The following is a 12,791-nucleotide window of genomic DNA, read 5'->3' on the forward strand; positions in this document are numbered from 1 at the left end:
CAGCTTCTGTTTAGGGATGAAACACAGATATTAAACAAGTGATAATCTTGAGTTTTTTTTATTTAAAATCTATGTGTGTGTGTGTGTGTCTGTGTGAGCTTATGTGCACCACACACGCATGCATGCATCCACAGAGGCTAGAGCATACATTGGATGCCTTGGAACTGGTGTTACAAGTATTTGTGAGTCTTCTGAGAACTGAAGTGTTCTCTGCAAGAGCAGCAAGTGCTGTTAATTGCTAAGCCATCACTCCATCCCATTTGTTTTAAGTGGGCATGTGTGTGCAAATGGCTGCAGAAGCCAGGTGTCATGTCAGATCCACTTGGGAACAGAGTTTGAGGTAGCTACCAGACCATAGAACATGGGTGCTGGGGACTGAACTTAGGTCTCTGGAAGAGCAGTAAGGGCTCTTTACCACTAAGCAGCTCACTTTAGTCCAGTTTACAATCCCAAAGATAAGCACTTGGGTCTCCATGGAGGAGGTGGGATGGGCAGGTGTCACTGTGTAAGGAATGTCTGAGCCGAGACTCAAGAGAATGGAGAGTAGGGGGAGCAGGGCTGTAAAGGCCTCGACCTAGGTTGACAGGGCACTGACTGGGCAGAGCACAGCACCTGGCACCTCATGATTCTGTTGACTGAGGTTTAAGACACCTGTGCTTCAGACTAACTCTTCCATCATGCCTGGGCTGTCTGAGATAGTCTGTGATGAGGAGTGGCATGGGAGTGGTACCTCTTTCACTCCATTCTCTTGTTTGGGGACCACGTGGACTGCTGTGGGCCAGTACTACTCACTCAGTGGTCTTGTGGATCAGTATTAAACATCATCATAACTAACAGTTTTTACTCTTCTTTATTAATATAGAAAAGGAGCCCGAGGCAGCTGGACCAGTAGTACAAAGCACCAGGAGTTAATACTATTCTGGTGAAAGGGTTGGCTTTATAAAAGAGAAGGATCAGGCAGGAACTGCCCTGCCTCTGGGGCCAGGCCCAGCCTAGTCCCAAGAGCCTTAGAGCAGGACCTGGAATGAGATCCGTGGGAGAGGGCTGATGGGTAATTTTGAAGCAGAGTGAGTTGGAGACCATGGTGACAGATGACAGGCATAGAGGGTCAGGCAGTGAGGAGCATTTTGTGGCTGATGAGGATGGAGAACTGCTGGCTTGAAGTTCCTCAGTGAGCCATGGGCAGGGGCTCTAGGGGGACCTCAGCTCTGGGGCTATGTAGAAAATGCTGCAGGTACTTGTGGACTTTGTGAATCCAGACATGACTCTAGGGTCGAAGGGCCTTTCTCCTTTTCCACCAGGAGCCATCTTTGCTTCATACTACACATGGGGCTTTAGGGCCCAAGGCACAGAAGAGGCTTCCAGCCTCATAGTGGGAGGAAGAAGGGGAAAGGGTCTTGAGTGTCCCAATTTAGGCAACCAGGATTGAGACACAGGGCAAGGTGACAGTGTACCTGTGCAACAGGTTAGAAGATGGAGCAAGACTAGTTTCAAACCAGCTCCACAGCAGCGGGGTCTGCATGGGACCTTAGTGAATGAAGCTTGCAACATGTGCTGGAAGCCATCATTCCATCCTGCCCTGATCTTCCTCATCTGCCAGTAAGGGCTTGGGATGTGACCTCCAAGGTCACAGAAGGGGCTGTGCAGGTGAACAGAGCTGCTCTTGGTAAGTGGGAACTGGGTTTGGATAGAGGCATGGAGTGATGGAGAACGGAGATGTTCCTGTATGGAACCTACTCAAACACATTCCCAAACTAGAAAGGCTGCTTGGAGCCCTCCTCTGTCCAGAGGAAGGGAAGGCCATGCAGGGATACAGCATGGCTTGTGCAATCTCCTCATAATCACAACCTGGTAACACTTGGTTTGGAGAGATGGGTGGCACTAGGCAACCCTTTATGCTCTTCCCCAGAGCAGGGAGTTCAAGGCCTCTTGTGGATTCTGCCTCTTGCCCTCAGCATGGGATCAGAAGTGCTCTTTTTCACTGTGGTCCTATCTCGGGAGCAGCCCGACTCTGCCTGGCTGGCACGTGTTAGTTGGTGAGAAAAGGACAGAGGTTCTGACTAAGACAGGGAGGTGACAGCAACTCTGGCTTCCTCCTCTTCCCTCAGAGCAGCTCAGTCAACCGAGTTACAGATCTCTTCTACTACAGCATTGAAGATGTGTGGCTGGTCGGCATAGACGTGGTGCGATGCACCCTCTATCTCCTGTGGACAGATGACAGTGGGGGATCAGCTCTCGGTCCCAGCACTGGGGCGTGGTCACACCACTCAGCTCTCGGCCCCAGCACTGGGGAGTGGTCACACCACTCAGCTCTCAGCCCCAGCACTGGGGAGTGGTCACACCACTCAGCTCTCGGCCCCAGCACTGGGGAGTGGTCACACCACTCAGCTCTCGGCCCCAGCACTGGGGAGTGGTCACACCACTCAGCTCTCAGCCCCAGCACTGGGGAGTGGTCACACCACTCAGCTCTCGGTCCCAGCACTGGGAGTGGTTGCACCACTCAGCTCTCAGTCCCAGCACTGAGAGTGGTTGCAACAATTCCTTCTCCCACCCCAAAGCCCTCAGCTCTCCTCAGAAGGAAGACACTACTTTTTCTCTGGATCTTGTGCATCCCTTTGGGGAGCAATGAATGTCTAAAGCCATTTTATTTTAGGGGACATCCACCATCTTTCCTACTCCCAAGCCCCACCACTGGTCTGTTTATTTCATGCAGGAAGCAGGCCATAGGTGATTCAGTGGGGATGGGAGGTGCAGGAGACAGAAGGGTGGCAGGAAGTCTTCCACCACATCTCTGCTATGCATCCTGCTACTCTGGTTTAGCAGGGATGGTGGGGAGGCTGAAGGTCTGGAATGGAAGCACATGCCTGGCTGCTCACCAGGAACTTGCCTTTAAGCTGAACTGGACTACACAGACAAGGGAAATTCTTAACTATCCATCCAGCAGGGATTTGGGGGTAGATTTCAAAGCCAGTGCTCTATCTCATCTGTATATTTTCATCCTGATTTTGATTACCCTTTGTCACCCAAGACTTTCCTACTCACTGTCCACTGTGACTCCCAGTTCTTGGCAAGCCAACCTACCAGATCCCGGACATAGGAATCCGGCCTTTGCATCTTCACCTTTTTCCCCGTGCTGGTATCTATCCAGGTGTTAGCCCCATAGATCATGGTGATGGGCACATCTTTTCGAATTAAGTGAATTCGTTCCAACATGGGGCGCCGGGCCCAGCCGAAAGACTCCATCATGGCTTTGAAGGCCGTTTCCCCACTGACAGAACAAAACAGGGAGGTAACTGACAGGTAAACAAACCCTGAAGCAGAAAATGTGAACTCGATGCTTTTCTGAGGCTGGGCTGGACCTTACTGTCTTTATATTCTCCTCTTAGCCAGTGCTGGCTCATGGAATATTGATGAGATTAGGAGATGAGTGACATGCCTCAGGGCATGCTTGTGAAAACCCCCACGACAAAGAGAGCTGTCCAAGAACACAGTGAGTATTTATGCAACATGTATTTACACCTGGGCTGGGTGAAGGGACACAGGGACGGGACCGATGCGCTGCTGGGCCTACCCTACTTGGAGCTAGCACTGTTGCTTACATCTTTGGAAGGTGGTGGCTAAATAAATAATCCGATGACTACACTTTAACTCAAAACGTCCCAAGGATTATGAAAGGGGGTCAGAGCTACAGGACACAGGTAAGGGGCTTAGCTGCTGAGGAGATGGAGGGAAAATTCACTGGAGGTGAACGTTGAAGAATGTTTTACTGAGAAGGATGTGCTAAAGACATTCTGGGATTAAGAATGAAGACCCACCAGGAGTTTGAGACTCAGGGTCAGCAGCTGCTGCTACGGGGACACAAATGTGAATTCAATCTCCCTATCAGGCTTGTGTGAGTCTGGGACAGAAGCCAGCTTTCCAACTAGCTTGCAGCTTTTGTGGGAGGTAGGGAGTTTGAGAACAATGTCCCCTCCTGGGCTCTGCCTGTTCAGTGTAGTTACATTTCTGGTTTCCTTTACACCCCAGGATGAACTCTGTCTAGGCCAACAGAAGCAGAGAACATCTCCAGGAGACACTGCACCACAGACTCTACAGTCTGTCAGATCGTGTCTTCTTAGCAAGTCACATAACCATGTGATTTCTTCATATAGAAACTGGAGGGGACTACGTCCACTTTCTTTGTTCAAGATGAAAAGAATGAAGTCTAAGTGACGTGAAGAAAATAGTACTCAAACATTTTCCCTGTGGCTGGAGTTCCTATTTTCCAAAGGGCTGATGGGAATTACTGAAAACTTGTCAGCTATGGTAAAAGAGCTGGGTGTTATAAAATGGAGTGATGTCTGAAGGAAGGGGAGGAGAGCTGGCCACTTGATAGACTGATAATAAGCCCATGAGGGCTGAGAGGAGTCAGAGAGCAGGAAGCTGAGGGTGCCCACCTTGATTGCTGAGGTTCCCATGGCACATTGTTTAACTAGGACCCTGCTGCGAGCTATAATCAAATGCAATACTGGCTCCCACACTGCATCGAGACTGATGCTCACGTTAGTTTGGAAGGCTGGGCTCACCTTCCTCACTGCCTTGGGCCCACAGTGACTTGGACAGGCCTGGAAAGAGGTGGTAGTGTTTGTGGCTCCTGCAGGGTCAGGGTGAGGGCTCCACAGGGTGGTGCTACCAAAGAGACCTGCTGGTGCCAGCCTCTCACAGGGCCTGGCTATGGGAGATTACTTTCCTGGCCCTGTCCAGGCTGTCAATGCTGCCAAAACTGCAGGTCAGCAAGCTTCCAGAGTTTGCCTGTGAGTAGCCAGAGATGAGAACTTCTCACAGTTCTCAGGAAACTTCTACACTTCTAAAAGAGGGAAAGAATTTTTATGCCAATTCTAAGCTATTTCATAGTGCATGTAATTGAAATAAACACATATTCTTTCTTTGAATGTATTCTAGAAATGTATTCTATAGATATGTCACATGTATGTATACAAGGGGACACATTCTAGGAGTCTCTCTGAAGCAATGTTACACAACACATTGAACTGGAAATGAGGAAATTTAGAAATTGCAGATTGTGGATGGACAAAGATTTCTCTTTCTCTATTTGCCTTAAAAACAAACAAACAAGCAAACAAAAGCCACATTTGCCTATAAAATCAAACCAAAACCCAACAACAAAAAAAAAAATTTTTTTTTAAATCAACTCTTCAGTTAAAAACAGCCTTTTAAATGTTTCCCACACTGTTGCTCATCAGGCCAGTTGCTGATCCCCAGGGAAGCCATGAGGTCTTCCTCTAGAGAGGGACAGTTTGGTTAATTAAATTCATTATCTTCTATACCTTTAGTGACCACCCCTAAGGAACTCTCTGGAAATGAGCAAGCCTGCTGGTACTTATATTCCCGAGTCGAGGTTTTGTTGAAGAAGCATAAAGCATACGATTGCAGCTCTTTAAGCCATTGTGTGGGGCTGGTCCTGGGAGCCGCCCTTACCTGGGATTCTGTGCATTGCAGTGGTAGATATATTCCGAGATGGTATCATCCTCGAAGAAGTCTGCAAACTTGCGCTTGAAGTCTGGACGGAATCTCTGCACCAGCCCAGGCCCTGGGAGAGGACAGAAGAAACAACAGCCTGATGCTGGGAATGGTGGCATGTGCCTGCAATTCCAGCCCTCAGCATGCAGAGGCAGGAGGATTGTTTCAAGTTCAAGGTCAGTCAGGGAACACAGCGAGACCCTACTTTAAGCCCCTACAAAGAACAACCACTACCACCCAAACCAAACCCACTAAAAACTGTGGAGCGGCAGTGAGGGTGGAGAGAACAAACGCCTGCTTGCTTATGTTTAAACAAACTTAACCAAATTTATCTCTCTAAGGATTTATTCCCTTCATGCATTTAACATGGCAGTGGCAAAAAGAGTGCAGAACCCTGCAGGGAAGCAGCAGTGGCTGTTGGTCACCAGTGAGTTTAATGGCAGCCTGACATCCCCAAGGAACCAGGAATTTTCACTCCAGTAAGTCCCAAGACTTTCCCTACAGGTTCCCAAGTTCTGTGAGGGTCTGCAGTTGAGAGAATTTTCATTTATGGTCTGAGTTGTGCCCCCCCCCCATGGGAACATTCATGGCTTTCTACTCTTCTGAAGGTGGAGATGAAACTATCATTTTCCAAGTACTATCTCATTTTCAGGCTGTAACAGAGCACACGGAAAGGTGACCTTAGCTGGCCCAGGCTCAGGCACTGTGCCTTTCATCACAGTGCAGATATAAGCGATAAGAATGTAGGCGGATTGTGAGGACTTTCTCTGTCCTGGCAGTATGTGGGGAGGTGCACTGATATAGCCACAGGCCCTGCCATCTTCTGACACAACCCTCCATGGCTGCCAGGCAGCCACCCAACACAGTAGCCGAGGCCCTGGACGGACCTGGCCAGGTCCAAGGCCAGGGAAGGGGAGAATGGCTAGAGCAGGGAGGTTGGGGGGGGGGCTCTGCTGGAGTCACCTGGACTCTGAGGTCAGCCCTGTGCCTACCTGCTCCTCTTTGGCATCTGTGTTCCTTGCTTTCCCTTCTACCAGAAGTCCTGTTACCTTCTACATCAATGTGCATTCCCCACTTTCTTAAGAGCCATTCTGTTTCAGCCACTGTACAAGTGACTATGAAAATTTCTATACAAACATAAGCTATCAGTACAATACAGGGTCACCAATCTTTCCAAAGGAGTCTGCATTTTACCAGTGTTAAAACGCTTCTCAAAGGGAGGGAAGCCTATGGACCATGTGAGGTGAGAATGCAGAGCCTCTGACATACACTATGTGTGGTGGGCGCTTTCTGTCTCTTTCATGAGAATCTCCTGACAGCTGCTTAGTGCTAAGAAACCCGGGACAGAGGGAGCTGGGGCGCTTCCCTACAGCAGTGCATGGCTCAGAGGGATTTTCTGCACTGTGCTACTTTAGAAGCTGAGGTTCAGAACCCTCCTTGCTCTAGGTGCTCGTGAGCCATGCAACGGGACCCAGTGATGGTCACTGCACTCGAGTCACCCGCAGGTTGTCAAACAAACTCACAGCAGAGAAGGCACACAGCATAGCCCCTTCCTTTCTCTGGGATCTGCCAACATATAAGGCAGCCATTCTGTTCTATCTGCTGATGCAGATGGAGGGAAATTATCAATCACCTGAAACCTCCAATAAAGAGGTCTTGACTGTCAGTTTTAGGTGACAGTGCCAGGTCAGGGCTCTGTTTATGAACAAGTGAGGATGATAGGAGACCAGGCACACCAAGGCAAGCTGTAGTGAATGGGGTGGCCTCAATTTAAAGACAGGGTTCCTCTCCTGAAGGTGACTCACCCCAAGGCCCAGCCACTCGAAGAACAGCCAGTGGATTGGAACGTCCCAGGACAGATGCCACAGCCTTGACCCAGGTTGGAGGTGCACGGATCTCACTGGGGTCAGTTGGTCGTAGGGGAAAGCCCCATGGGTCCACCAGGATAAGGTGTTTAACTCTACATTAACAGAAAAAATAGAGGATACACTGTATTCACTTAGAGGTATCATGGCTCAAACTGCTGGGAAATGAGAGCATTACTGGAAATAAATATTGGAATGTGCCTACTGAGGCATGACCTCAGCTCATGAGGGAGGAGGGTAATGTCACATTACCTTTCTGGGTACTTGATAGAGTAAGAAGTGGCCAGGAATCCCCCCAAACTGTGCCCCAGGAGGATCATGGTGGGGATTCCCATGGTCTCCCGCCATGTCTCTATTGAGGTCACAAACTCATCTTCAGCTCCTTCTGGGTCCCTTGGGAAGGTTGGCCTTGAGCTTCGCCCAAAGCCGAGCAGATCAAAGGTGTGGAGTGTGCGGCGGGCACTCAGTGAATCCATGTTGAGGATCCAGAGGCCCACACCGCCCCCAAAGCCATGCACCATCACCAGAGGGGTGCGGTCCTTTTGCTCTGGGCTCACAGTCACCGTCCAGATCTTGTTCTGGTTTGGGAGGGAAACATAACGGGCCAGGAACTTGTTCTGGAGACCTGGGAAGGGAAGAATTCCAGGGTAAACCAACAAGAATGTGTCTTGAGAGCACAGACATTTTGCCTGGACTACACTTCATTTCCTTTCTTCCTAAAGGCATCACCTTAGGAGGTCAGCCTGGTCTCCATAGTAAGTTCCAGGACAGCCAGGCCACTAGAAAAACCCTGTCTCAAAAAACAAACAAATAAATAAATAAATAAAGAGAAAACAAGCCGAGGAAGCCAGGAGGAGCAAGCCAGTAAGCTATTGAACTGTAAAACCTTTCCTCTCCAAGTTTGGTTTGGTCAGTGTTTTATCTCAGGAACAAAAAATGAACTTAAACAGCCCCTATCCAGCTCCAGCCTCCTTAGCCTGGCCTTAGCCGAATCCTAAATCACATCAGCAAGGCAAGCCCCTCCCCCAACCCTGTCTTTAGATTAGATCCAGTCCCTTGGCTTCTACTGTTGATTTGATGTGTAAGTCCTTGGCTTTTCTTCAGCAAGTATCTTGCTGAATCCATTCAGAAAGAACCTCCTGTCCTTGATGCCTTTAGTGATCTCCACGTACTGACCCTGTTCCTTAGCCATAAATCCCCAGTTGTTCTTAGAGAATGGTATCTTCCCAATGGCAAGTTTTATGTAGTCATTCTCAAAGACCTAATAAGTACCAGAGTAATTTTTCTTTTATACTTCACTTACTAATGAATTCAGACCCAAGTGAAATTTATAGACAATTTGGTCTGTAGGCAATAAGAGGGAACATACTATTTCTGAAAAGATTCCCTTTGGATCCCTGATGTCATACAACTCTTGAACTCATTGTTCTTGAATGTGCACATGATTGGAGATGAACAGGGAGAACTGTGGTCTAGCCAGGTGATGAGAACAGGTTGAACCAAGGGCTTACTCCTCTTAGACATTGAGGTGGGCAGGTCTGTCTGTCTGCCTGTCTGTCTTTGCTGGTATGGCAACAGTCATATGAAAGAGTTTCCTGGGTGAGTCAGACTGTATCTGGATACAGGCTTGAAAGCTGTAGTTCCTTTTGGGCCCAGAGAATAGCTCCAACTGGTCAGAGCAGGTGGATCATGATGGGGTGGGGGTATGGGGAGGTATGACCCCAGGGTCTTGTTTGAACCAAAGGCTAGTCACCCTTCTTCAACATTGCTCATGGCATCTGGTCTGTGTGAACTCCAAATAATGGTGGTAACCAGACAGCTGGTAGGCTACACCTGAGCAGAAGGCAGGAAACAGCATAGATACATAGGAGTGCTGACACTCAAATAGGAAGGTAGTGAATTAAAATGTGTCTAGCTATGTGTTTAGAAGAGAGGAAAGAAAATGAAAGATAGGAAAAGATGAAGGGAGGGGTAAAATATGTGTGAGTTAATGCACATTGGAATGTATAGGGTTTAAGGTGAAGCTGTAGGATGTAGAAGGGCTACCTAGAGAGTTGAGGGACCGCTGTGTACTGTGTACTGTCTGTCTCTCCCCTCAAACCACTGAGTTTCTTTCCTCTGGCCCATGCACTGCTCATCGGGATCAGTGGGCTTAGTGGACCCAGCTTGAGGAAGAAGCTCTTGTGCCCTTCCAGACTTTTTAAAGGGAAGAGCAAACTGCCCACTCTACTTACACTGGAGGATCCTGGCTTCCACATTCTTCAGCTGAGACATGGAAGTGGGGCGCCAAGTGGGGAGCCAGCTACTCAGCCAGCCCTGAGGCCTGCAAGATAGAGAGGCACTTGTTGGCAACGCTGAAAAGGGAACACTTGCATCCTCAGCCTTGCTGACAGCTCCATGCGTTATCAGGGCACAAGGTGTCCCCAGCCTCAGGAGGCCAGTCCTCCATGGCCTTCAGTGGCAGCAATGCCTTAGCAATCTGATACGTTGACACTCTTCCTTGGCAGTGGCTGTTAACAATGACCCTTCGTAGATCAGAACACCATGTCCACAAGACTCGACTTTCCACATTTATTATCTTCCTGGAGCTTTACAACTCCCCCTTTTTACTGGTTATCATATTTATGTTCAAGGAGATTCCAAAGGGAGAGGGAGCGACATTAATTAATATTTCCATTATTCTTTGCCACACCCCAGAACTAGCCGTTCTTTGAGGATAAGGTGGACAAATTCTCACACCATCTGTTGCCTTCCACGATTCTAGAAGTATGGGCCTTTTGGCCCCTCATTGCAAAATCCTTTAGCTGTAAACTTGGAGCTGGGGTAGTCAGGGAGCAGGGGTGGGTTATCTGGGTTCATGTCCTAATGTCACTGAGAGATAGATACAGGTTGCCTCTGGCTTATTTTTCAGGTTGTAAAGTGAGAAGAAAGCTTACCTATGTCCTAGAGTAAAACTGGTAACTCACCCTGCTTTCTCCTTCACACCCAGTGACTAAGCCATGGAGGTTACAAGCCCTGGTTCTGGAGTAAACAGAACTCCTGGATCTGAATCACAGATCTGCCACTGATAAATACACTGGCTTTGAGGTCTAGATACTAAAGGAACCTTGTCAGTACCTGCCAAAATTTAATTGCTCAATGAATTACAGTTTTTATTCTACCTTCCCTATCTTTCATGTTATATATCTTTTTTTGTGAACTCTACCTAGGTGAAGGCTATAGTATAGGATGGTGGCCAGAAGCTGCAGCAAGGGATTATGGGTATGAGCATTAGAAGACAAGGGCATCTTGTGGAGGAACCATCCATCCCATCTACTCACAGCATATACAATGGGCACCCTGAACATCATGTGAAGTACAGATTTTTAGATTGGAAATTACTTAGTCCAGCCTCTACCTCACAGTCTGATGTCCAGAAAGGTCACCAGAAAGTTAGAAAAAGAACACCTCCTCTGTGGGTCTTCTGACCTCTGATTTTTGAAGACACATCTGAACACTCCAGTACATAACCACATTTTATTTCCATCTGTTTTCTGAAGGGAATGTGATCTAAAGCCAGAAACTAGGGTTCTAATCCAGCAAGGCCACTTACTAGCAATGAGACTATGGCACACTAGTTTACTGTGTCAGTTTCGTCAGCTGCAAATGGGAGGTAATTGTATCTGCTTCACGAGTTTCTAAAAACTTTGTGAATTAACATCTAAAGCTTTATAGAAAACTGCTTAGCACTGATAAACCCCCAATCAACATTATTTTCCTTCAGCTGAATCACTACCTGTATACATTACTACTATTTTTAAGTAGCCACTCTCAATGAAAGTTTGAAGTTTGAAAGAAAACCTAGTGTTGCTGTGTGAATGGAACACCAATGGCTTTGGACAGATGAACGCCCCAGTCTCAACCAATCTAATCCTAGGGACACCCAGGACCCTCTTAACAGTCTAGCAGAATTCCATGTTGGATGAAGCACCAGTACCAGGACCGCAGGTCTTGGCCAGTCTCAAAAAAGAAACTTCCTGTCTGCAAGAGAAACGCCATCCTACAGACAGCAGTGTGGTCCACACAGTCCTGGAAGGGGTGGGAGTGAGGGGTGCAGGGAGCTATGTGCACACCTCTGCCTTTCTTCTCCAGAAACTGATGCAGAAAGAGGACAGGCAACAGTGCCTGTCCCACTGTGTGTCTGCTATTAGGGAGGGAGGAGCTGAGGTGGGAAACTGAGGCAGATAGCACAAAGCCCTTTAACCATAGGCTTAACACTGGCCTGGGTGGTGCCTCGTCCTCGTGGAGTTAACAGAGCAGTTCTACGCTGGGAGAGAACCTGTTCTAGACCCGGGAAATCTTGAACAAGTCCCTGAACTTCTATGGGCACCAGCATCTGCTGCTGTATTTGTAAAAGGGAGCTAAATGACCTGCATCTTTTCTGGCTCTAATGCTGTTTCCCAGAATCACTGCAGGCATCGTAAATTTCCTCTTAGAAAGCAATGCTCTCCTGGGCAGCTCCTTCAAGTTCCCTAAGCTATTATTTACTATTGTTACAAAGTTAATTCTTTCTGCCAAAAGGACAAATATTAGGTCAAGGGAAGGCCCTGTTCCCATGAAACCCTTGGAGCTGAGTCATTCTCTCAAAGCAACTTTTTCCTGATCCTGTTAAACCATCATCATACCACCCACAGGTGGCATCCCAAACTTGATGCCCTTGGATGAACGGTATTCCTCCCACCCAATCTAAAAACCTAATTCTGAAACCACTGCAGTAAGCATGTGTTTATAATGATTAAAAATATCATCAACTAGGAGTGTAAGCAGAACATGTCAAGGAGGCCAAGGGCTAGAGGAAGTTGCAAGCCAGTTCCACACTAATTCCAGCACAGTGGAGACTTCTCCCTCCTTCCCACGCCTTCTGCGGGGCCTTTACACCCACGACTTCAGTCCAGGAGCAAGTCTCGACAAGTACCCGGCTGCTGCCCCCTTGTCCGCGCCTCTCAAGCTTGCTTTGGGGGCTGGAAAAGCAAGCTTATCCCTCGCACATCACCACCAATCACACTGTGTTACCAAGACTAAGTGGAAAGTCAGAATCCCCAGGCTGCACACAGGCTCATCCCTCAACGCTCCCCCAGCTCCGCAGCCTCCTCAGCGCACCCCATCCCTCCCTGGAAGCCAACCTGAAAAGGAAAGGCGGGGAAGTCTGAAGCTGTCCGCAACCACAGACAGTCCCCGGATCCTGGCCCGGACAGACAGACAGAGATAGAAAGAGAAACGGACAGGAGTAACTCACTGCTGCTCCAGATCATCAGCCATAGTAAACAAGCCCTGCCGGGTCGAGCTGAGCCAGCCCATCCCTCCGCCTGACGCCAGCACCAGCTGACCCAGAGAAGTATCGGATAACAAAGGGGGCGGAGCTGGAGG

At 48.5% G+C, this 12,791-nt stretch overlaps 1 protein-coding gene across 2 annotated transcripts; it reads right to left on the reverse strand.

Annotated features, from left to right (window-relative positions):
* Positions 1-831: 831 nt before the first annotated feature.
* Abhd4 (abhydrolase domain containing 4, N-acyl phospholipase B) lies at positions 832-12,791 on the reverse strand. 2 transcript variants are annotated; one of them, XM_051195743.1, is made up of 7 exons: positions 12,661-12,791; positions 9,620-9,708; positions 7,638-8,010; positions 7,326-7,480; positions 5,479-5,590; positions 3,082-3,268; positions 832-2,204 (listed from the first exon to the last, which is right to left on the reverse strand). In XM_051195743.1, the coding sequence occupies exons 1-7, from the start codon at positions 12,720-12,722 to the stop codon at positions 2,115-2,117; spliced, it is 1,068 nt and encodes a 355-aa protein (XP_051051700.1). In that variant the 5' UTR covers positions 12,723-12,791; the 3' UTR covers positions 832-2,114. The 2 variants fall into 2 exon arrangements, with proteins under 2 accessions (XP_051051700.1, XP_051051701.1); XM_051195744.1 differs by having other exon boundaries at positions 12,548-12,693.

The sequence above is a fragment of the Phodopus roborovskii genome, unplaced genomic scaffold (assembly GCF_943737965.1).
Source record: "Phodopus roborovskii unplaced genomic scaffold, PHOROB, whole genome shotgun sequence".
In the NCBI taxonomy this organism is placed as follows: Eukaryota; Metazoa; Chordata; class Mammalia; order Rodentia; family Cricetidae; genus Phodopus; species Phodopus roborovskii.

Coding starts and splice junctions, on each gene's coding strand:
- Abhd4 (XM_051195743.1), bottom strand. CDS start 12,722: ATGGGCTGGCTCAGCTCGACCCGGCAGGGCTTGTTTACTATGGCTGAT. Junction 9,709..12,660: donor GCTGATGATCTGGAGCAGCA/GTGAGTTACTCC, acceptor TCTATCTTGCAG/GCCTCAGGGCTGGCTGAGTA. Junction 3,269..5,478: donor TGCAATGCACAGAATCCCAG/GTAAGGGCGGCT, acceptor TTGTTCTGTCAG/TGGGGAAACGGCCTTCAAAG.